General features: G+C 39.6%; 1 protein-coding gene across 3 annotated transcripts in view; it reads left to right on the top strand.

Annotated features, from left to right (window-relative positions):
• The window catches only part of MAP3K4 (mitogen-activated protein kinase kinase kinase 4), a 110496-nt gene that overhangs the window by 53817 nt on the left and 33274 nt on the right, over positions 1-23405 (top strand). For all 3 annotated transcript variants that reach the window (XM_060029666.1, XM_060029665.1, XM_060029667.1), the window contains 3 exons: positions 12910-13152; positions 15715-15861; positions 21454-21611. In XM_060029666.1, coding sequence (XP_059885649.1) covers positions 12910-13152; positions 15715-15861; positions 21454-21611 — 548 coding nt within the window. The remainder of the gene's footprint in view (positions 1-12909; positions 13153-15714; positions 15862-21453; positions 21612-23405) is intronic.

The raw sequence follows: 23405 nt of genomic DNA, 5'->3' as shown, positions 1-23405 counted from the left end.
ATTTGGGTTTCTGTTTTTCTACTCATGTCCCTTTTCTGTTCCAGGATCGACCTGTCTTCCTAGTCTCCTCTGATCTGTGATAGTTTCTGTTTCTCCTTATTTTTCATGACCTGGATGGCTTGTAGAATGTTCCTGAATTTGGATTTGTCTGATGTTTTCTCATGATCAGACTGGAATCCTGGCCTTGGTTATGAGAATCACAGCGTTAAAGCGCCCTCATGGCTTTATAGCATCACTGCTGATGTTAACCTTGATCACTTGGTTAACGTGGTGTCTGCCGGGTTCTTCCACAAGTGACTAGTTTTTCCTGTCCACGCTCTGTTCTTCAGAAGTGAGTCATATTCAAGGAGACGGGGATTAATCTCCACCCCCGGGAGTGGGGAGTATCTGCATGTATTACTTGGAATTCTTCTGTAAAGAAGATTTGCCTCTTCTTTCCCATTTTTTTATTCAGTCGTTTATTTATCTCGGTATGGACTCATAGATGTCTATTTTTTATTTTGGGTTATAGTCCAATGCTATTTTTTGTTGTTGCTCAGATTGTTCCTGCTTTAGCCATTGGAGCTCTTTCAGGTGAATTCTGTATCCTTGTGATATGCTCCCATCGTGTGTGTGTGTGTGTGTGTGTGTGTGTGTGTGTGGTTTTGCTTTTTGAGCAGTTTCGTACTTTTTGGCATCATCTTGTATTTTCCCTGTTCCAATCCTGAAATCGGCCGTTTCTCTAAGGAGTTCTGGTTCCTTTTATTGGAGAATCGTTTTGGGGAATGGAGATCTGGGCACGGAATGTGTTCATTACCCTTGGGGTGTCAGTTGCTTCTAGGCCTTCTCAGTGATAGAGTTAGAAAATACAGGTATGTCTTCTAACCCATGTATACATACAGACCTGTAGTTACTTCTATATCTGTCTTTCTACCTATCTGTTAAAAATAAACGTGAGTTCATACTGAGGTCTCTGGTGCTAATCCGGCACCACAGGTTTCATCCTAGCCTTGATTGTGACTTACTTCTCTTGCACTGAGAAACCTGGCTCCCATTCCCACAGTGTATTTATATATTTGTGCAACCCTAATTGACATGTAAAGTAGTTTCAGAATTGCTAACCAGTACCCCTGTGAGGACTAAATTTACCAACTAGAGTACGGTGTTGAATTGTTAAGTACAGTTCTTTTTGTCTTTAGCCTTAGAGTATGTAGACAGAACACAGGTTCCCACAGTTAGTTAGGCCGGCACCTTTTCCTTCACCCTCTTCAGTGAGGTTATAACATGAGTTTGTAACATAGTTAGGTTCATTTATCTCAGTCTACATTCTGTCCTGGGGTCTCCGGGTGTCCTAGTTGATCATTTAAAATTTATATACTATAAAGGTCACTTTTTGTGTTGTTAGTTCTTTGGGTTTTGTGCATTTAAAATGTTAAATACCCATAAAATATCTGAGCCATAGATTGTGATATGGTTATTTTATGCTCCTCCCTTTTTGCTTTACCTCATGAAATTTATATATCTTTAGAGGAAGGGAAAGATAAAATGAAAAATTATATTTTATGTAATATCCAAAAAACTTAACTGTCTGACTTTGACTACATATTACCATGCATATTACTCCAAATTCTAGGAAGATTTTTGCTTACTTTATTAAATACTTTTTTTGAATTAAGAATGATCATGTAATTATTATAAGTTTAACAGCCAATGAAATATTGTTTGTCTTTGGATCTAACAATAATTATGCTGTTTTTTCCCATAAGCACAAGAAACCTTGAAGAGGTTGTCTTATGTTCAGAATTGGTAAAGCATGTAGAAACTAGGAGAGGTATATAGATAGATAGATAGATAGATAATAACAACTATCATTTATTGTCTTACCATGTGCTAGATACAACAACCAAATGAAGTGGCATTGTTTGTTTTTTCGATATTTTACAGATAAGGAGAGTAGATAACTTGCCCCAAATCACAGAAGCTATAGATTGTTGCAGGGATTCAAGCCCAGTGTTTGGGGATACCAGACTTTACGCGAATGGTTTCCCAAACCTGGCTGCAGGTTTGGAATGAGAATTACTCAGGGAATTACTCAGGGAGCTTTTAAAAATACACATACCTTTGCCTTTCTTGGATATAGGGCAGGTCAGAATCTCTCAAGGTAGGACGTAAGTACTGACATTTTTAACCTCCAGGGTGCTTTATATGAATCCAGACCAGCACCAGTGCAGTTGAGAGTCAGCCCATTGGAAACACCTGAAGTAGGCTACAGTACTGCCTTACCCCCTCTTCAAGGTCATTGTGCATTAATACAGTTGTCATCGTTAATTTTCATTTGCTTCAATCATCACCTGTCTGATTTCATTAGTAAAGTTACATAAACTTTTTTTAAAAAGCGGCCCTAACTCACTTTTATTATTTATTTTTTACAGTATGTAGAGGGAATTATTTTTTATTGAAGTATAGCTGATGTATAATATTATTTGTTACACATGTACAGTATAGTGATTCACAATTTTAAAGGTTATACTCCATTTATAGTTATTATAAAATATTGACTATATTCCCTGTGTTGTACAATATATCCTTGTAGCTTATTTATTTTATACATAGTAGTTTATATCTCTTAATCCCCTTCCCCCATGTTGTCCTTACCCCCTCCATTCTCCCCACCGGTAGCCACTACATAGTTTGTTCTCTATATCTGCGAGTCTGCTTTTTTGTTATATTCACTATTTGTTGTATTTTTTAGATTTCTTATATAAGTGATATCATACAGTATTTGTCTTTCTCTGTCTGACTTATTTCACTTAGCATAGTACCTTCCAAGTCCATCCATGTTGCTGCAAATGGCCAAATTTCACTTTTTTGGTGGCTGGATAGTATTCCATTGTATATATATGTATACACCACATCTTTTTTATCCATTCACCTGTTGATGGACGCTTAGGTTGCTTCCATATCTTGGCAATTGTAAATAGTGCTGCTGTGAACATTGGGGTGCATGTATCTTTCAAATTAGTGTTTTTGTTTTTGTTTCAGATATATTGTATATATATACAATATATATCACTGGGTCATATGGTGGTTCTATTTTTAGTTTTTTGAGAAACCTCCGTACTGTTTTCCATGGTAGCTGTACCAGTTTACATTCCCACCAACATACATGAACTTTTTAATTGAATAAGTGGCAAGATAACAGGCACATGCTTCCTCATTTGCCTATAGGTTTTTTGTTTTCTTAAAGGAAGCATACTTACGTGAGGCAAAATAGGAAGTTGTACTGTATTATTTTTGACTGCAGTGAGCCAGCTGAATCAAACTTGATGTAAAAAGATGAAAGGTAGAGCAGAACTCTTCAGCTTGCCGTGGGGAACTGGATCCCAAGACGACAGCAACAAGACTAGTAGCTGGTGTTGAATACTCATATATGGAGTGGGGTTGGTCAGGTAGCTTGGTCAAGGTCGCACATCCAGTAAGCGGCAGGGCCAGGATGTGAAACCAGAACTTGCTGTAAAGCCTGCTCTTCATCATTACGGTATACTGCCTCCCCAAGTTATATTTTGTCCCACACAGTGCTTTAAATATTTTTTGACTTAGTAGCTAGCATTTAAAAAAATAGAAGATTTCACATGAAAATCCTGATTTTTGTTTTCCTTGAGATACTGGGAGGTCTGTTCACAGTGGACCCCATCCCCACGTGGTAGCACCTGGTGTGCTCGCTCCAGCTTTGCACAGTGCCCGTGGTGTCTTACTCTCTTCCCGTCACCCGCCCTTGCGCACTCATTTACAGCCCCACCAGGCCCTGTAGGTGACATGACCCCCAGTATAGAAACTAACTTTTGAAGGGTAACGTAAAGACTGTTTTGATCTCATCCTTCATTTTATAAAACAATTTGCTTTCTTTTGTTTTACTCATTTCTTGAAGTATATAAGGAAACAAAGTTGCTGTTTATCCTGTACCTCTGCTCAGAGTAATCATTTGGTTTATATCTTCTAAACCTTTTTGTGCTTATGTATATCTTTGGTGTATAATGCAGGTAATTTTTTTTCCAAAAACCCCCCATATGATAATGCTATATTTATTCCATGACCGGTGGGTACCCCCCTCCCCCCATATGTTCTCTGCTTTGGATCTGTCTATGTTGGTGTGTGTCACTCTACCTCAATTCCATTTGAGAACTACATGCTATTCCATTACATGAGTGTTAACATCACTTATTTAACTATTTCACTCTTTTTTTTTATTCTACCTTCTGCCTCTGGCAACCATCAATCTGTTTTCTGTATCTATGAGTTCATTTTTTGTTTATTTTTTATTTCATATATAAGTGAGATCATACAGTATTTATCTTTCTCTTTCTGACTTATTTCACTTAGCATGACGCCCTTCAGGTCCATCCATGTTGTCACAGATGGCAAGATTTCCTTCTTTTTTGTGGCTGAATAATATTCGTGTGTGTGTGTTTACGTACCACATTTTCTTTATCCATTCATTCCTCATTGGACGCTTAGGTTGCTTCCGTGTCTTGGCTGTTGTAAATAGCGCTGCAGTGAACATGGGGGTGCACATACCTTTTCGCGTTAGTGTTTTCATTTCCTTCAGATAAATAACCAAGAGTGAGATTGCTAGATCATATGGTAATTCTATTTTTTAATTTTTTAAGGAACTGCCATACTATTTTCCATAGTGGCAGTACCAGTTTACATTCCTACCAAGAGTGCACAAGGGTTCCTTTTTCTCTGTATCCTCTTTAACACTTGTTATTTCTTGTTTTTTTGATCATAACCATTTTAACAGGTGTGAGCTGATATGTCATTGTGGTTTTGATTTGCATTTCCCCCATGATTATAACCATTTCACTCTGAATGGACACTTATATGGTTATAAAAAATAAAACCACAAATATTCTTGTACATACCCCTTTATGAACATAGTCTGTTCTTCTTGTAAGAATGGTTAGTTAAAGTGGAATTGTTAGGTTATAGGGTATGCACATTTAAATCTTTCCTAGATAGTGCCAGATTGCTCCCCAAAAAGGTTGTAGTACTAATGTATGCTTTCCCCCACAGTGTAGGAGAAACCCCATTTTCCCTCATTTTTGCAGAGCCATAATCAGGGAAATCTATAATTTCATTTTTATCTTTAACTTCCCTCATTTTTAGTGACATTGAGGTGGTTGTCATGTTTATTACCCGCTGACATTTCTTTGAATTTTCTTTCATTTGTTTTGTTCATTTTCTGTGTTTTTAAATTATTGATCTGTTGGAACTATTTATGTTTCATGTATATGATTCATTTTTCTATTATGGCTGTAAATATTTTCTTCCAAACTGTCTTTTAACTTAACGATGCTTTTCACTGGAAAGGATTTAAAAACTTTTTATGTAGTCATACTGTTTTATGGTCACCTTATTTTATGTGTACTCCAAGATTATAAAAAATTTCTCCTATATATTTTGCTTATTCTTTTTACATAGTTAAAACAATTTTGTTACGGAAAATATTAAACATATGCCAAACAAACAATAGTACTATGAACCTCCTCAGATCTGTACTCCAGCATCGTGGTTATTAATTCATGGCCGGTACCTACTACCATGTGGCACCTTCCTCTATCACTTTGAGGAAAATCTCAGGTATCATCATATTTTATCCTTAAATATTTCAATGTATTTCTCTGAAAGACGAGGGCATGTTTTATAAATGCACCACAATACCATTATCACACCTCAAGAAATAGCAGAAACTTCCTGATACCATCAGCTTTTAAGCTCATGTTCATATTTCTGTTGTACATAACTGTGATGGTTTTTTTAAAAAATATTTTACAGCTTGAATCAGTTTGCGAGTAATGTCTACACATGGTAATTGTTCATTATATTTTTTAAGTCTTTTTAAATATGTAGGTCCCCCTCCCTTTTTTGCCATATGTTGATATTTATTGAAGAAGTTGGGTCCTTTGTTCTGTAGAGTCTCCCCCAGCCTGAATTTTGATGATTGTACCTCCAAGTGATCTTTTCCAATGTTTCTTTCTTCTCTGTGTTCTCTGTGAATTAACTGTGTGATCTAGTGGCCTAATCAGAGTCAGGATCTTGATTGACTTGTTAATTGGTTAACACTACTTCATTAGGACACATGTAATGTCTGACTGTCTATTTGAGACAGTAGTGGTTGATGATCATTGCCTAGATCTCTTAATTCATTAAAGATTGAAAAGTGATGATATTCTAATTCTCTCATTTCTTCTTCTTTACTAGTAGCTTTATTAATTAGATATTGCTTTAAAGAGAAGCTGTCCTCATCCGTTAGTTGGTAACCCAGTGAAATAACTGAACAGAAATGGCAGGATAAATATGCTTGATTCTTTCCCTTTTATTTATCATTTTTCAAAGTAATGAGTTGATTTATTGGTGACCAACTAATGTTTTTTTAATTAATATTTGAACTCATGAATTGAAACATATTTTATATGTTTCAATTCACTGACTTCATTATTGTAATCCATTGAAGTAATTATGGTAACTGATATTCACATTGTCCCATCTTTGGCCAATGGGAACATATTCAAGTTGGCTTAAGTCCTTATTTCACGACCCTAGTGAATAGTCTTTGATATCTGATATAACAAGCTGTTTTAGGCTTGTATTGTACATTTACTCCAGGTTGGGAATCTGGTGTATCTTCAAGGAACCCTCATTCCTTTTACTGGGAAATAGTATTTCAGGACTACAGTCTGGGCACCAGCATTGCTCATTCTAACTGAAATGGTCCTTGTTTTAGTTCTCTTCAGTAGTCAGAAGAACACACACACAATATATATAATAAGTGAATACTGATAGTGACAATTCAAATTCAGGATTTCAGATTTTTACTTAATCTCTTCTGACTTTTCTTTTACACTGAAAATTACCAGGAATGATAGCATTCGAGTGTCATACACATTCCAAAGTACACTCACAGTAATCTCAGAATAATACCATCAACAATGTGGTTACTGGAAAACAGTTTAAGATTTCTTTCCCCATCCTTAAGGTGGTACAACCCTTTAGGGATATAACATCAAATTACAGTGTTTTTGTTTTTGTTTTTGTTTTTTGCGGTACACGGGCCTCTCACTGCTGTGGCCTCTCCCGTTGCAGAGCACAGGCTCCGGACGTGCAGGCTCAGCGGCCATGGCTCACGGGCCCAGCTGCTCCGCGGCGCGTGGGATCTTCCCGGACCGGGGCACGAACCCGTGTCCCCTGCATCGGCAGGCGGACTCTCAACCACTGCGCCACCAGGGAAGCCCGAATTACAGTGTTTTAAAGACACTTGAATGATTCTTCTCATGGTTATGCCACTAATTAGACATACAGTTAGATCCTCTTCTTTTTTGTTGTTGCATATTTGAAATAACAGCTTTATGAGACAATTCACATACCATGAAATTCATGATTTTTAGTGTTCGGTTCAGAAGTTTTTACACTATATTCAGAGTTGTGCAACCATTGCTGCACAATGGTTGCACAACCCCTAAAATAAGGCAGGCAGACTCTCAACCACTGTGCCACCAGGGAAGCGCGGAATAATATATTTTTAAAGAAGCCTGGTTTCTCTGGTACGGATAGTTAAGCTTTAAAAAAATTGTTTTATTCTAACATGTTTTTAATATAAAGCTTGTGTATGCAATCTTCTTTCCTTATTTATTTTTAATATATGACAGGCTTATTTTTACCCCTTAAGGTTATCATTGTTTCATTGTCTTTATGTAATGCACTTAGTCTCTCTCCCACCCCCCCATTTTTTGGTTGTTATTTGTTGGTTCCCAACTGTGAGGTATATTATAATTATCCTTTTCTTTTTTTAACCCAGGTTCTCATTTGAAGTAATTTTCTTTTATTTCCAGTGAAATGCTACGACATTTCATATGCCCTCCACTTCCTCCCCAGATTTTGATAATTGTGGTATATCTACCTTGTTAGGTCATGTAACCATTATTGACAGTACTTTCTCCCTTACAGTTATCACTTAACCTAGTCTTAGTTCTGCAGTAGTGTGTGGGTGGGTGGATGGTGGGGGGTGGGTGGATGGTGGAGGGTGGGTGGATGGTGGATGGGTGGGTGGATGGTGGAGGGTGGGTGGGTGGTGGGTGGTGGAGGGTGGGTGGGTGGTGGGTGGTGGAGGGTGGGTGGGTGGTGGAGGGTGGGTGGATGGTGGATGGGTGGGTGGATGGTGGAGGGTGGGTGGGTGGTGGGTGGTGGAGGGTGGGTGGGTGGTGGAGGGTGGGTGGTGGAGGGTGGGTGGGTGGTGGTGGGTGGGTGGGTGGTGGATGGGTGGGTGGGTGGATAGGTAGAGATTTAGATTTGGATACATAGTTTTGGTCTTTTGTTTTAAGGCTCCTTTTTAGATCTCATATCAGAGTCCCTTGAGTCACTGTGGTGGGGTGACACTAGTTCCCTAGCAGATTCCTCAGTAAGGGCTCATGAAAACTATGTTTCATGAGTTCTTGGATTTTCCTAACAGTTGCAACATATATACCTGAAAGTCTGTTTGGCTGGCCATAATATATTTGGCTTATATTTTTTTCCCCGAATAAATTTAGTATATGTTATTCATTGTCTTTTGCCATGAAGCATTGAGATTGCAAAGTCTGATGACAATATAGTTTTTCTGTTTCCACTTAAAAGAACCTTGGTTTATTTATTTAATTAATTTACTTATAAGCTGGATACCTAAAAGATTGTCTTTCTTGAAATTCCACTAGTTTTACTTGGTGCTGGTTTTTCCACATTGATATTTTTGAATACATGATGTCCTTTCAACGTATAGTTTCAGGGTTTTGTTTTGTTTTTATTTTTTTTGATTCAAGTGAATGTCTTCATGTTTTAGTTTTTTCTGTTTCATTGGTTTGGTTTTCTTCTCTGGGAACCACTACTGTATGTATTCTGGATCTACTTTGCCTATCTTCTCTTTCACTTCATTTCAAATCTTTTCCTTTTTTTAAGTAAAATTTTCTCCCTCGTATTTCTATGAAGGCATTATCTCTTTTTATTTGCTCTTGTGTTCCATCTAGCTTTTTATTTTTGAAATGATGTACAATTTTTGAAGAATTATTTTCTGAGTTCTTTCACTTGGTTTGTGAGTATTTCTAATTCAAATTTGTGTCGTTCTTTTATATTTTCTGAGATTTTTAAGATGTCTTTTAGCATACTTTGAGAATCAGGTCCCTGTATCACCTGCTTAGTGGGCATGTCTCTGGCAAGCGTTCATTGTCTGTAGGGTTATTCAGCTCCTTATTCTCTCTCAATTCTCTCGCTTATTCTCTCTCACGGTTATTTCCTTAAAATAACCATGTATTGGATTCTAACACAATCCTTTTTTCTTGTTCATTTTTAAACATGATATTTGTTTTTATGAACTTTAAGAAAAGAGAGAGTTAGGAAAGCATTTAGGTTTATGCTTTAAGCTCTCTCTTCTGAATTGATAAGTAATACATCTCTTATTTTTTGAGGTCTCCTGGCTGTGTTCCTCTCCCCCTTTTTCTGGCCCTTCCCTTTCCTTTCCCTCTGTTGTCCTTTACTGGTCAGTTGGATTTCACCCCAGCAGTTTCTTCTGGGTGTGGAGCTTTGTCCTAGAAGGACAAAATGTATAGCTTTGTCCTAGAAGGACAAAATGTATAGGTTCAACATATAGTTTTGTATTTACATTAATACTTAGAGTCGACCCTCCATATCCACTGGCTCCTCATTTGTGGATTCAGTCAACCACAGATCAAATTGAAATCCGTGGATGCGACCCCACAGATAATGAGGGCCGGCTATACTGTGCCATTTTATATAAGGGGTTTTGGTATCAGCAGGGGGTCCTGAAACTAATCCCCCATGGATGTTGAGGGATGACTGTAGTTTAGTTGCTCATAACAGGCAAAAATTTCTAAAATAGCCATATAATTAAAAAAATGATTAATTTTAATAATGTGAGGTTGGGATTCCCTGGTGGCACAGTGGTTAAGAATCTGCCTGCCGATGCAGGAGACGCGGGTTCGAGTCCTGGTCCGGGAAGATCCCACATGCCGCGGAGTAACTAAGCCCATGCGCCACAACAACTGAGCCTGTGCTCTAGAGCCCGCAAGCTACAACTGCTGAGCCCACGTGCCATAACTACTGAAGCCCACATGCTTAGAGCCCATGCTTCGCAACAAGAGAAGCCACCACAATGAGAAGCCTGCACACCGCAACGAAGAGTAGCCCCCCACCCGCCACAACTAGAGAAAGCCCACGCGCAGCAACGAAGACCCAACGCAGCCAAAAAAAATAAATTAATTAATTAAAAAAAATAATGTGAGGCATAAGTGTGTAGGGTAAGGGAAGGATGTAGCTATTCTTTATTTAATTCCCTAAAATACTCATTGGATTATCTGTTATTTTTCAACTTCTTGAACTGCCTTTTTTATATTCTGAATTGTCATAGGTAATTGGATATGTTTCTCTGTTCTGTTGCTCTGTTTATTACTGTGCCAGAACTTTTCTGTTTTAAATACAGTAGGTTTATTAGTAAGATTTGGCATTGTGTAGGGCAGTTCTTCCCATACAGTCTTTCTTTTCAAAAGTTTCTGGGCTGTTTTTATTTTTGTACATTACTTTCTTACACCTGAACTTTATTTAATGAATTTATTAACCCACACAAAATGCCATTGCGATTATGATTGTAATTACATTGAGTTTTTATTAATGTCCCTACATTATCGAGTCTTTTCAGTTTGATTGGATTGTTCAGGGATTTTATACTACATTTAATACTATATTTCTCACTGGAATGAAAGAATAACAAATAGGCCATTCTTGCACCTTATTACCCCTTTCCTCTCTCCCTGTGTTTTATTTAAATAATTGGGCATTTAAGATCCAGGTTTTTCCTCACAGTATGCTGTTTTATTTTTTTCAGTTTCCAGTATTCCTTACTAAAACTTGAATTATAGTCCTTAACCAAGTGATCATCATGGAGTTATATCTGCCTGTATACGTTCTTCGAGATTCATGGCTTCTCATTTCCTTGGGCATTTTTCTTTTTCTACCTGGAGATCTTTATTCTGATCCAATTTTCATTTGACCAGACTCTCCTGTTCTTCCTCAGGTAGTTTTTTAGAGAAGGTAAATGAATTGTACTTTGGGTTCTTCCCTGTTCAAAGAGTTTTTTTCCCTTCTTCTGTACATATTAGTGATATCTTGACTGTGCAGAAAGCCCTCCTCCACCTCTTCCTTTTGTTCTTTCTGGAACTCCTATTATTCTTACGTTATAGCTCCTAGATCTGTCCTCCATTTCTCTTACTTTTCACTCAAAATTTCTATTCCTTTTTCTTTTGCTCTGGGTTATAGTGATCATTTCTGCAGTTAATTTCTAAATTATTGATTCAGACTTTGACAGCATTCATTCTATTTTCACTCCCTTTATGGAATTTATTTCAGAAATCTTGGTCTTTTTTTTTTTTCCAGAGGACTTTAATGAGATCTTGCATTAGAGTATTTTTGTTGTTCTCTCCTGTGTCCTACATTCAGTCACTGTCAGCTTTTCTGATTCTTCACGTTGGTGTCCCTGGTTAAAACTGCCATCCCCTCTTCCACGCTCAGGAGTTTTTTAATGTCTGTTCCTCTTTGTCTGGATGGGGCTTGACGCCCCAGGCAACACCAGCAGGAATGTGTTTCCTCAGCAGCTGTGTAGGCCTGCCAGGCTGCTGCTTCTCCAGGCGGTGTTGTCTTGCAGTTGTTGAGAAGGAGGGATTGTCCCTTCCCAGTTAGCCTGAAGCAGATGGGTCAACAGGCTGGAACTACAGAGAATGCCGAAAGAATTCTTTAGAATTTTATCCTAGAAAGCTTGCTGAATTTTGTAGAGCTCTAAATAAATATTTTATCTGATGTCATTCTCCACACCAGAAGAAACAAGCATTTATACTGCCTAAAGCTTTTAAACAGACATGTCTTAACCCTGACCACATTTATCACAAGTAATCATTTTTCAAATTATGCAGCTATTTTAGAAATTCTTGCCTGTTATGGGAAACTAAAGTATGTATTAATTTAAATGCCAAAATATGTGTTGAACATAAAAGAATGTGAGTCGGGGAGACCAGTTAAGTGTTCACTAAATGTCAGGGAGCACAGATATGACTGACATTTGGAGGCACAATAACTAAATTGGTGATGTTTTAAATTGAAGAAAAGTTGAGATTTTGGATGGCTTCAATTTTCTCAATAGAAGGAGAAGGCAAGACCTTTGAATGATTGGTCAGGATGATGTTGCCAGAGGTTTAAGAACACTGAGAAATCTCCAAATCTTCTGTTTTATGAGGAAAAGCATAGGAGTTTGATGGGGACGACTGTATGAATGGGTGAGCAACAGTAGGATTCCTAGAAAACATCAAATAACATATATTTGAGTGGGACCAGCCAGGTTAATTTTACGAATTTTTCTGTTTCAGCCTCCTTTGGTATAGGTCAGGAGAACAAGTGGACAAAAAGTTAAACCCACTAGTTTTTATGTTTGGCTACCTGGTTTTGTAATCTTTTCTCAAATTTAATAATTCTCTGGTTTTGTCAGTCTAGAGATAGTTGTGGATAATACTGTGTATAGCCTTAAAACTAAATGCTCCGATTATTTTAGGTATGATAAACAAAATGTATGATGAAAAAGGTGAACTTGGTTCTTTTCCTACTATACTTTTTTGATAAAGATATTACAATTTCATTTTAGTTCTTGTTACGGTTTTCTAATACTTTTAGAGCTTTTTAGGTCTTCGTTGAAAATGGTGAATTATTCTAAAGATTATTTTTCCTGTAAAATTACGATTTTTATAGGTTTGTCAGCAAACTGTAGAGAGTCCTAGTTTATAACTACAACTGTAGCAAGTTCTCCTGGATGCTCTTTTCAGCTCTGTTGAATTTGTATTACAGTTTTCTGAATTTCCGGATCCCATGTGGGGTTCTGATTACGTGCAGCTGTCCAGGACGCCGCCTTCCTCGGAGCAGAAATGCAGCGCTGTCTCGTGGGATGAGCTGAAGTCCATGGATTTACCCTCATTCGAACCTGCCTTCCTGGTCCTCTGTCGAGTCCTTCTGAATGTCATACACGAATGTCTCAAGTTAAGGTTGGAACAGAGACCTGCTGGAGAACCATCTCTCTTGAGTATTAAGCAGGTTTGTTTCAAAGACTGTTTAAAAATATTGAGCATTTATGACATTTTCCTACAGGCTCAGCATTTTTATTTTTAGGATTTTCCCCCTAATTGTTCTTTTCTCCATGCATTCTTCAAAGATGAGATGATGATTCCACCTCTCTATCTTCCACTTCCTCATTCGAAAAGGTTATGAAAGTGTGGTGCTGATATGACCCTCCATATCCTATTAGCATCAGTCTTTGGGGACTGGAAACTTAAAATTCACTCATAAGAGATAGTTTAAATTCTTAAATTCTTGTTGTTGTTGTTACGTAAGCAGGTAGATGCCTGCAGTATGCAGGGGTGGGATTTGTTTGGCCATTTTGCTGGCTTAGGCACCCGTATGGTTTAAGCCACAATGACAGCTTCTGCTTTCTTAATTATTATCAATTTGGAGTGGGATTTTCTAGTGAGTTTGCTACTCCAAGGGTAACAGAGAAATGGCTAGAAGCAGTTGTATCTACCACAGTGTGTGCTGAAGAGCGTTTATATTTATGCCTTATGATATTACCGTATTGACATTCACTATCTAAAATAACCATTTCAAATTTTGATGAAAAACAGTTACTGTGTTTTGTGTGGACTGTGCTTGTCCGTCCCCTTGGAGTTTGAAGGGCCAGGAGCTCCTTGGCTCTGAATGGCAGGATGGGCAGAGGGGATGAGTGCAAGTTGAAGGACGGGCGGTGCGAGAAGTACGAAAGAGGACTTGACGCTGTTGGTTAAGTTAGGTGTGGAGCCGGGCGACTGATGGAACTGGAGGTGGAGTCCTGCACCTCACCGTCGTCGCTTCAGTTCTTATCGAGCACAGCCCGAGCTCTGCGTCCACTGGCGCACTACTCCCTTCTCACCATCTTGGTTCTAGTTACTTTCCTTCTGTCCACTTGGGCCACACTTTTCACTTGTCCTACATGTTGTAGCGGTTATTTAGGAAGTTTTGGTAAAATGCTTACCTCTCCTCCCCACAAAACAAATACATACTTCAGGAACATAAGCTGCTGAAACAAGGGGGAGTTTACATTTTACTAAAGGGGCTGTTGTGAGGATTAAACAGTAATTTATGTTAAAACATTTTGCAAAGTAAAAAACCAATACTTAGATTAAGATAGCATTACTAGAGTAAAAATAAAATAGAAATTTTGGCTTTAATGCATTCAGATTGAGTTGTAAGCACCTAAGTGACATCTTTAACAGAAATTTATGTTAACACTTTTTAATGGATTTAACTCTAGCCGTTACTCTCTTACTGTGGGTAATTATTTTAAAAACATTTTGAAGGGGATCTTGTTGTAAAAGCAGTCCATGTTTATTTTAGAAAATTTGAAAAGTACGGAAAATGATAGATAAAAATGAAAGTTATCCTATTATTCTGCCATTCAGAGATAAGCACTGTAACATTTTGGTGTATTTCTATCCATTTATTTTTCTGTATGTACATACTTTCTGCACATATAATTTAAAATAAAAAAGAAAAGAATATGTGTTTTCATCCTTAAATTTTTTTCAGAAATAAGATTTTAAGTGGCTGCATTAGTGTTCTACCATATAAGTGCATCATAACTTATTTAATCCCCATTGTTGTTTTGAATAATATTGTGATAAATATATTTGTATGTAAGTTTTAGTCTGCATCTCTGATTATTGCTTGAGTATAAAACGTAAAAATTAACTAGTGAGTCATACATTTTTAGATTCTAGAAAGTTTGTACCAGTTTACTTTCCCTGTAGCAGCACCGTGGATCCTTTCGTGTCTTGATAATGTATCTTAAAACTAGTGCAACTGTGATCTTGTCTCACAGTCCCTGCTGGTTAGAATTCGAGGGCGTGTGACCAGCGTGTTATTGGTAGAAGGACAGTAAAGGTCCTCTCATTGCACCTTCCCTCCCTTCTCACAGTACCTCCTGGGCCTACACGTGGCGGTTTCACTCATCCTTTTGTTTTCTTTCATTTCTCCCCCCTTGACTTCCATTTAATTTTATCAGATTAATCTTAGGTTTGTTTGTTTTTGTGATTGAGTTTTTTGATGGTAAAAGCCACAAATGATGGTAGGTAAACTTTGCTAAATTATTACAAAGGCCACCAGGCTCTGTGGTATGTAAGTATATTTGAATCTTTATTATGTTTTTGCTTAAAAATGACCAGTCGCATGAGGAAGTTTTTCTCTTGTATCCCTTGTCTTGTAATGTAAACTAGTAGAAAAATAGATCTTTTTCTGTAGAATTTATTTTCTATAAAAATTTACTTGTAGAACAACGTATTTTAGCAAATCAGTTTTCTGCCTGTATGTTTTTCTTTGTGTATTCATGCTGTACTGTTAAATACTTTTGTTTTCACTGATTTGTTTTGTTTTAATTATTCAGTTGAGATCACTGAGATATTTATGTGAAATGAACTGACAAAGAAACTGGAAAATATTTTAGGGTTTTCAGAGGCAAGTTTCTCTTTCCCGAGCTTTTTGAGGATTTACGTGGAAAATGTGTGAAAACCGACAAATAATCTGGTCAGAGTGTGTGAAATGGTCGAACTTGTGCCTGTTGTCTTGCAGCTGGTGAGAGAGTGTAAGGAGGTGCTGAAGGGTGGCCTTCTGATGAAGCAGTACTACCAGTTCATGCTGCACGAGGTCCTGGACCACCTGGAGGAGACCGACTGCAACATCGACGCCTTCGAGGAGGATCTGCACAAAATGCTGATGGTCAGGACAGTGGGGAGAGATGTCTGACTTGTGTGTCTTCTCACACGCGCCGTGCTTCCCTGTGCTCTTCTAGCCTCTGTACTTCTGCCCCGGTTATTCCTTCCTGCTCACGATGTCTTCTCTCCTCCTTATCTGCCCACTGAAGATTTACTTTCAAGTTTTGTCTGACACTTTTCACCTTTCATGTGCATCTATCTATACCTTCTCTGAACTCTTACAGGGTTCTAATCATAACCACACTATTTAATACTTAGCGATGTACCACCTCTCTGTCCTCAGGTTTCCCTAATTAGGCTGAAGGCTGCACAAGCCAGGGGCTGTGAATGAAGTGCTTTTGTCTTCTGTAAGGTTTGGTAGAGTGTTAGTACATAGTAAATCCATGTTAGAGTCATTAGGGTATATGCACAGACGATTAATGTGGCAGGTTGATGAAATAATACAGAAAACAGCAAAGCTTGTAGGCATATTGTTTTTGGAATGCTTTCACCCTTGCTTGACATCTCACTGTGTCCTGCCTCAGGATGGCTGCAGCACCTCCAGACACCACCCTCACTTTCTAAAGAGAAAGGCAGAGGGGAAAAGTCTCCTTGCCAGCTAAGTCCAGAACAGCGAAAGCTCTCCTGGAAGCCCCACCCAACAGATGTCCCCTGCATCCTACTGACCAGACCTTTGTGTGGCCCCTTCACTGTAATGGAGGCTGGGAATGCAAAGATTTAGCTTTTCAGCCTCTGTAGTAGAAGGAGAGAAAGAAGAGTGTGGCTGGGGAGGGACTTATATTTGGCATCTTACGAGAAATAATTTTGAGTCTGAAATGATTTCCTAATCGTTTGGGAGAATACATAAAAGACCAGAATGTGTAAAATGTAGCTACATTTTGAAATACTGTATATATTGCTTATGTCAGAAAAGTCTTTATCGTTGAAGAGTTAATGGTAAAAAACAGCAAGGAAATTAATTTTTCTCTCTGTGGATGGTTAAACCAGAAGTTTAAAAAGACAAAATGTGCTTTGCTTTCCAAACTGTCTTAGATGGCTCTACAGGCGCACGCCACACCTTTCACCACGTAATCGCTGAGGCAGGAAGGGTGAGATTAGGCAGGAAGGGTGAGAATTAGGCTGTGCCTTCCAGGTCATCCACCTCCAGCCCTTGGTGTGCCTGTGAGATGTCAGAAGGCTCAGTTAAGGGAAGTACCGAAATTCTCAGCTGGTTAGAGCTAGAAATGCTTAGGATTTAGTTTTGACTCTGCTGCCAATTTTCTGTGTGAGGCATCATGTGCCTTAGTTCATCTCCATAATTTCACAGATGAAGAACTAGAAATTATCGATAGTTTTAAAATTGTGCCCCGAAGTGTGCTAGATGGATTAGTGCAGGGGCATAGTTTGCAAACTGGTGGAGCCCAAACAAAGTCAGTGTTTTTGTCAGGAAGGGAGGAGTGGCCTTCGGAGAGGCGGTCACCTTGTTTGCTGCTCCACCTGCCCTCCTTTAGATGCGGAGGGCCCGTCCACGGCGAGTGAGAGCTGTGGTCTCTTGGGGTGTGAACGGTCAGTAGGCAGCAGGGCATGTCCCCATAGAGGACATACTGCCAAACAGTATCCTGTCCTGTAAGCCGGGGAAGACCGCCGAGTGAGAGATGGGTTAAAAGGGCGAGGGGAAGCAGTGATCAGCAAATTACGATGCAGGATATCTGTGACTGAGGGGTCTTTACTCTGTGCTGCATCATCCTTCTGACTCGAAACACGGAGGAACTTATGCATGCAGTTGCTTCCGAGGAAGTAACTGGTGAGTACCGGTTTGAGCCAGCAAAACCAGATGGAAGCTGTGAGCTTTCTTAGCTCATTTCCCTGGCCCTGGCCTTTAGAAACAACCAAAACAATAAACATAGTATGTGATGTAGGAATATGTGATAGACAGATTGAAGGAAATCACATAAGAAGAACTTAAAAGGAGTGAAAATATGAAAATGATGAACAAGATGGAGAGTTGTAGGAGACACACAAGGGAGAGCTCAGACTTGCACAGTTAGTGTTCCTATAGAAGAAAAAGGACAAAGGAGCAGAGAAGACTCAATTTTCCATTCTAGAGATGTTATTGGGTGTCTGCTGTGTACCAGGCAGGCATCGTGCCGGGTCCTGCAGGCTCGGTAAGGAGCATAAACGCCCTCTTGGAGTTTAAGAACGATGGGGAAAATGACTGTTAAATAATTGTACAGACATAACATCACAACGGTGAAAAACATCAAAGGAGAGACACGGGTCCTTTATGGACTCTCACAGTAAGGTCTGAGTTCACGTGGCGGTGAGGCAAGTCTCTCAGGAAGGGACAATTGGAATTTATCTGAAAGTTGCTGTGTGTATTATAATCCAATTTATGTAGTAATAATTTGAAAGCTTACATAAAACAATACTGTATCTTGTAATTTGTGTAATAACAGATTATTTGAAAAAACATATAAACCAGAAGGGGACATACTAAATGCATAATTGTTACCTCTGAGGAGGGAGGAAAGAGAGAAGTGAAGAAAGAACCCAAGGAGAAATTAACTTTGTGATGTATTATTTCTTCAAAAAAATATCTAAAGCCATTATGACCAAATATTAACATTTGTTCATTCTGGATATTATTTGTAAAAATATTTTAAAGCCACTTTACTTTTTAGTTAAAAAAAAAAAGAGCGAGAGAGAGATTGAAAGGAACACTTTGCTGACAGAGAAGGGAGCAAATGCAAAGTTTCTGTGATGATGCAGGATAAGGGAAGCAGCTTTGGAATGAAGTTTCCCAGGAAAGCCTTGGGAAGGGACCACTGTGGCTGCAGTTAGAGGAACAGCCTGGGGGGATCCAGAGTCAATGGGAGAAGACCAGGCAGAGACTAGTCTAGTGGTGCACACGCTAGTCCCTGGATTGCAGTGGAATAGCATAAATTTAGGAAAAAGCATGAGGATTCGAAAGAAGCGAAGGAAGTGAAGTTGGCAGGACTCAGGGTTGGATTGGATATGGGGGAGGTATCGAGAGTGATTGCTGGCTGTCCAGTTTGTGCAGCAAGATGAATAGTGAAGATGGTAGGTCCAGTGAGAGTTCTTTAAATGGAAGATACCCGAGACCATTGGAAAGCCTTTGGCATTGATTTTGTTAAGGGTAAGAGATGAAAGAAAATCTCATACGTGTATATATATAAGAGAAAGGAGAAGACTGATGGTGTCAGGTTCCTCGGGTATCACGAGGAAATGGGTCTCAAAACACAAGTGCTGGGCTTAGCAGGAAGCACAGCTTGTCTACTGTGAAAAAGGGAAGGATGGTAGGTAACAGCATGTAGGTTTCTGTTATTTGTTTCATGACGATGAGAGCTTTTATATCTAATGACTTAAAGTTTTTTTGTGAAGAGAGACGAGATCATCTGCTGAGAGTGGGTTAGGATGGGTTTTGGCAGGTTGAGGAAAATGGAGAAGTTTCAAACTTGTGGTTGTAGAGAGAAGGAAAGTGAGCTGAGCAGAGGTACAAGTATTACCAGAAATGTGTGCCGTGTGGTTGGTGAGTGTGACTGTGTAGAAGAGCGACTCCCCCCGTCGTGTGACTCGTGGCCCTCAGCTGCTGGGCTGTGCGGACGGGGAAGGGAGCTGGGCTCGTCTTGACAGGCAGGTGAGAAGAGGCAGGTGGGAAAAGGCAGTGTGAGCATTCCAGGAATGGCAAGGTGTACGACGGTGGCAGGGACATGAGCGCGTACGGACAGGAGTGCTGAATAAGGAGGACAGGGACCCAGGGAAGAGAGGAGTGAGTTGGAGGAAGAAGAGGAACCAGGGGACTGGAGTTCCAGATAAAGTGAAGAGAACAGTGTAGAGGGGGGAGTTGGGCAAACTGGAGCGAGGAGAGGAGGTTTTAACATCAGTGTGTTTGAATTGGGCTTTGGGCGGTTCTGGCATTGGCAGGATCAGAAACAAAACCTTGTCAGAGAGGAGAAAAGGTGGTTGGAACTGGAGGCCATGGGGGAACGGAACTGAAATGGTGTCAGGGCGTCATGCACCTGATGTTAAGTCACACAGCTGGTGGCTGAGCCTGGGATGGAGAGAAGACTGAGTCACAGGCTGGAGTCTGACAACTGACGGGTAGTTGAAAATCAGTAGATGATGGTGTGCAGAGGGGGCATCATCGATGGTCTATCTGATGACATCAGTCTTAAAGGGGTAGGGTATTTCTTTTGTTTTGTTTTTAAGTAAGACTGTGTAAGAGTGATGGTTTGAAAGTAGCAGTGGGGTGCACGAGGATGCCGACTGTTTGCAACCCTTGAGATATACTGTAAGATAGTTGTCCCTTGAGAGGGCTGTCAGGGAGAAGTGCAGCTCTCAGGACAGCCAGGTTTCAGGGAAGCCAAGGAGGTGAAGGAGCATTCCAGGAATGGAAAGGGAGGTCCTGGGCCCGCTGTACAAAAGACTTGTTTCATTTGGATGAGATGGTCATAGACCCACAAGTTGCAGGTTCCACACACACAGCTGTATTCATAGTGGACCCAGGACTGGAGATTCATGCTGCACAGCCTGGATGGAGGAGGACCCAGAATTATCCAAAGATAATTGGCAGTTTTCTTAAAGACCCCAGATTTTTGCCTACTGAAAGTTATTGTTGGGTCTCAGAAAATATTCATTTCAGTGAACCCTAAGATGTAGCCTGGTGAAATAATTGAAATCCAAGACTAGAGAAAGGGTCCTGTAAACATCTAAGCAGGGCAAGGAAGCCACCTTCAGGGAGCCAGGAGAGTGGCGATTAGTGGCATCAGTTTTCTTTATGCTAACAGGACACACTGTGTTAGAAGGCAGTAGAGTAATGTCTTCAAGGTTCTGAGGGAGAGAATGTGTAACTTAAGTATTTTATACCCAGTCAAGTTATCCTTTCAGTAAAAGAATCCACAAACAGTGATGTTTCATAATATAACAATTGTAAACCTGTCTTGAGAAAATCTCCTTGATAGTAAAACCCTGCTAAGCGACAGATAAGTCAAGAATTTAGGACTGGGAAAGCTGTTGTAGAGGACTTGTGGTGGGCATAAACCCCACCTTAGAAAGATTGGGTATTTTGGTTATAGATCATAATCTATATGTCATAAACCTTGAAAAATTATATCACGAAAATCTGGATGTTGGGAAGGTATAGTGGGGAGAAGTGTGCTCATTTCCTCCTTTTAACACGTAAGATACCATCTAAAGTTAAAATAAGTAATTAAAGAAATAAAGGTCCCAACCTCTTAAAGGAATGTTATTCACAATATATTAATAATGAAAATTTCTGTATGCTATTTTGATTTTTTTAACTTGATCGTACTTTTCTATACAGTGCAAATATTGTAGTTATTTTCTTAGTAACTTGCAGCAATTGTGAATACTGTGTTAAATTGCTGAGGAGTTGAGTTATACAATTAAAGAAAAATGCTATTTTAGACGTCAGTTAGCAGCGATGCAGAATCTCGCTTCTCTCAGAGCTTCACGCCTCAGTGGTCCCTCTTCCACTCGCCCTTCTGATTTATAGCTTTCCTGTTAACAGAGATGAACATTGTGGGTTGTTGAATTCTATTCTCAAATATCTACTTTTACATTTTTGTATTTTAAGGTATATTTTGATTACATGAGAAGCTGGATCCAAATGCTACAGCAATTACCTCAGGCATCTCATAGTTTAAAGAATCTGTTAGAAGAAGAATGGAATTTCACCAAAGAAATAATCCATTACATCCGGGGAGGAGAAGCACAGGCTGGAAAACTTTTCTGGTAGGAATCCTTATACGCCTGTCTTCCTTTCTCACTTGTACTCCTGGTTTGCTCGCCAGTTCTATTCTACATGTTTGAATGTTTAGTTACATGAAAATGATAATCATATCTTTTGTGTGCCCCTCTCCCAAGCGTTGTTATCCTTAGAGCAGTGGTTTTCAGCCAGGGGTGATTTGCCCCCTGGGGACATGTGGCAGTGTCTGGAAACAGTTCTGATTGTCCTGACTGGGAGGGACTACTGTCATCTAGTGGGAACAGGCCAGGGATGCTGCCAAACATACTACAATGCGCAGGGCACAGGACAGCCCCCCCAAACAAAGATTATCCACCCAAAATGTCAGTTTTGAAGTTGAGAAATCCTGCCTTCGAATACACCCTCTTGGTTATACAAAAGGAGGAGAATTTAAGGCCTCTGACAAGTGGAGTAGACCTGTAGACCTTTTGTATCAGTCTTGATGGGCACTTCCAAAGCCTAACAAGTACGTATTTTCACTGATACAGTTTTGGGAATGTAATACTAATCACAGAATCTCTTTATAAACTGGGTATTTACATATGGTGAAAGAATTGAAACGTAAACCAAGGAAAAGCATTAGGGAGGGGGGAGTGCTCACTGGTCTGTCTGTTCTAGGAAATGAATGTATCTTCTCGAGTACGGGCACCTGAATGTTGAATGTGGGGTGCGTGGTGTTTGCTGGGGGCCACCCCCCTGCCGACTGACTGAGGACCAGGCCTTTCCTTGGCTCTAAACTCTGCTGCAGTTCTTTGGTGCTGCCTTCTCTCACTTGCCCCATCAGCCATTTTATTTCTTCTTTTCCATTTTATGAGTTCTTTTATACCCAGCTCGTGTTTCCCTCCCCTCCCTTTATGTGCGCTCTTTAGGACTTCACCGTTTACAGAGTTCTCTCTCACTTCAGAAACTCATTGTCCTCACTCGGATGGTCTCTGTTCCATGCTCAGCATCTCAGGAGGTTGTATTCACTTTTCTGCCCTAACCACCAGTTCTTTTTATGTTTTCCTCTGTCTTTATTTTGAGTGAACAGTGAACTTGCTCTTGTCTCAGGACTCATCCAGTCCTTCAGGCCGAGGTTCCCAGTCTGTCCTGTTTTCCTATTCAGATTGGTTCTCATAGTCAGCCTTATGAAGAAATGCATTCACTACCATTTTCAGCATCTCTCCCCCTCTTAATTTTCCATTGTTCTGCTTTGCCTGTAATTTCTTCTGTTTGCATCTTCTGTTCTCAGGCTGTCAAGCTTTGTTAAGGAAATTTTTTTACAAGGTTACTGTTGCATTTCACTACCAATTCTTGTTATATAATTTCTTTGTACCCTCACTTTGTACCCTGTCAGTCTTTTTGTTTTTATCTTTTGCTTGTCCTTCAGGTTCCTTTCAGTGCAGTGTCTGGCCTTCAACTTCATATTCGTGTTCTGAGAAGCTCCAGAGCTTTTCCATTGCCTCTGCTTTGGGACTGTCCACCTGCACTGTTCTAGTTCTGGGCGTTTGTTGTGTCAGTGCAACATTCTGCTTCATACACTATTTCTCCCAGGTTCGGTCAGTCTTGACATTAACCCTGACTCCTTTCTTTCTTTCACACACCACCTCTAATTCCATGTGGCTGTCCCTTCAGAATACATCCAGAATCTGACCTCTGCTCAGCACTGCCTATTTCCCCTCTTCCCAGACTGTTATTTCTTGTGTTGCTGTAGTAGCTCTCTTAAGTAGTCTCTCTGCTTCTGCCCTTCATCTTCTATGGTTTATTCTCAGTGATCTTGTTAAAATATACATCAGACCATT

The sequence above is a fragment of the Delphinus delphis genome, chromosome 14 (assembly GCF_949987515.2).
Source record: "Delphinus delphis chromosome 14, mDelDel1.2, whole genome shotgun sequence".
NCBI lineage: Eukaryota > Metazoa > Chordata > Mammalia > Artiodactyla > Delphinidae > Delphinus > Delphinus delphis.
Note: the sequence above shows the minus strand (reverse complement) of the source record. Positions and strands in the feature narration are given on the sequence as shown.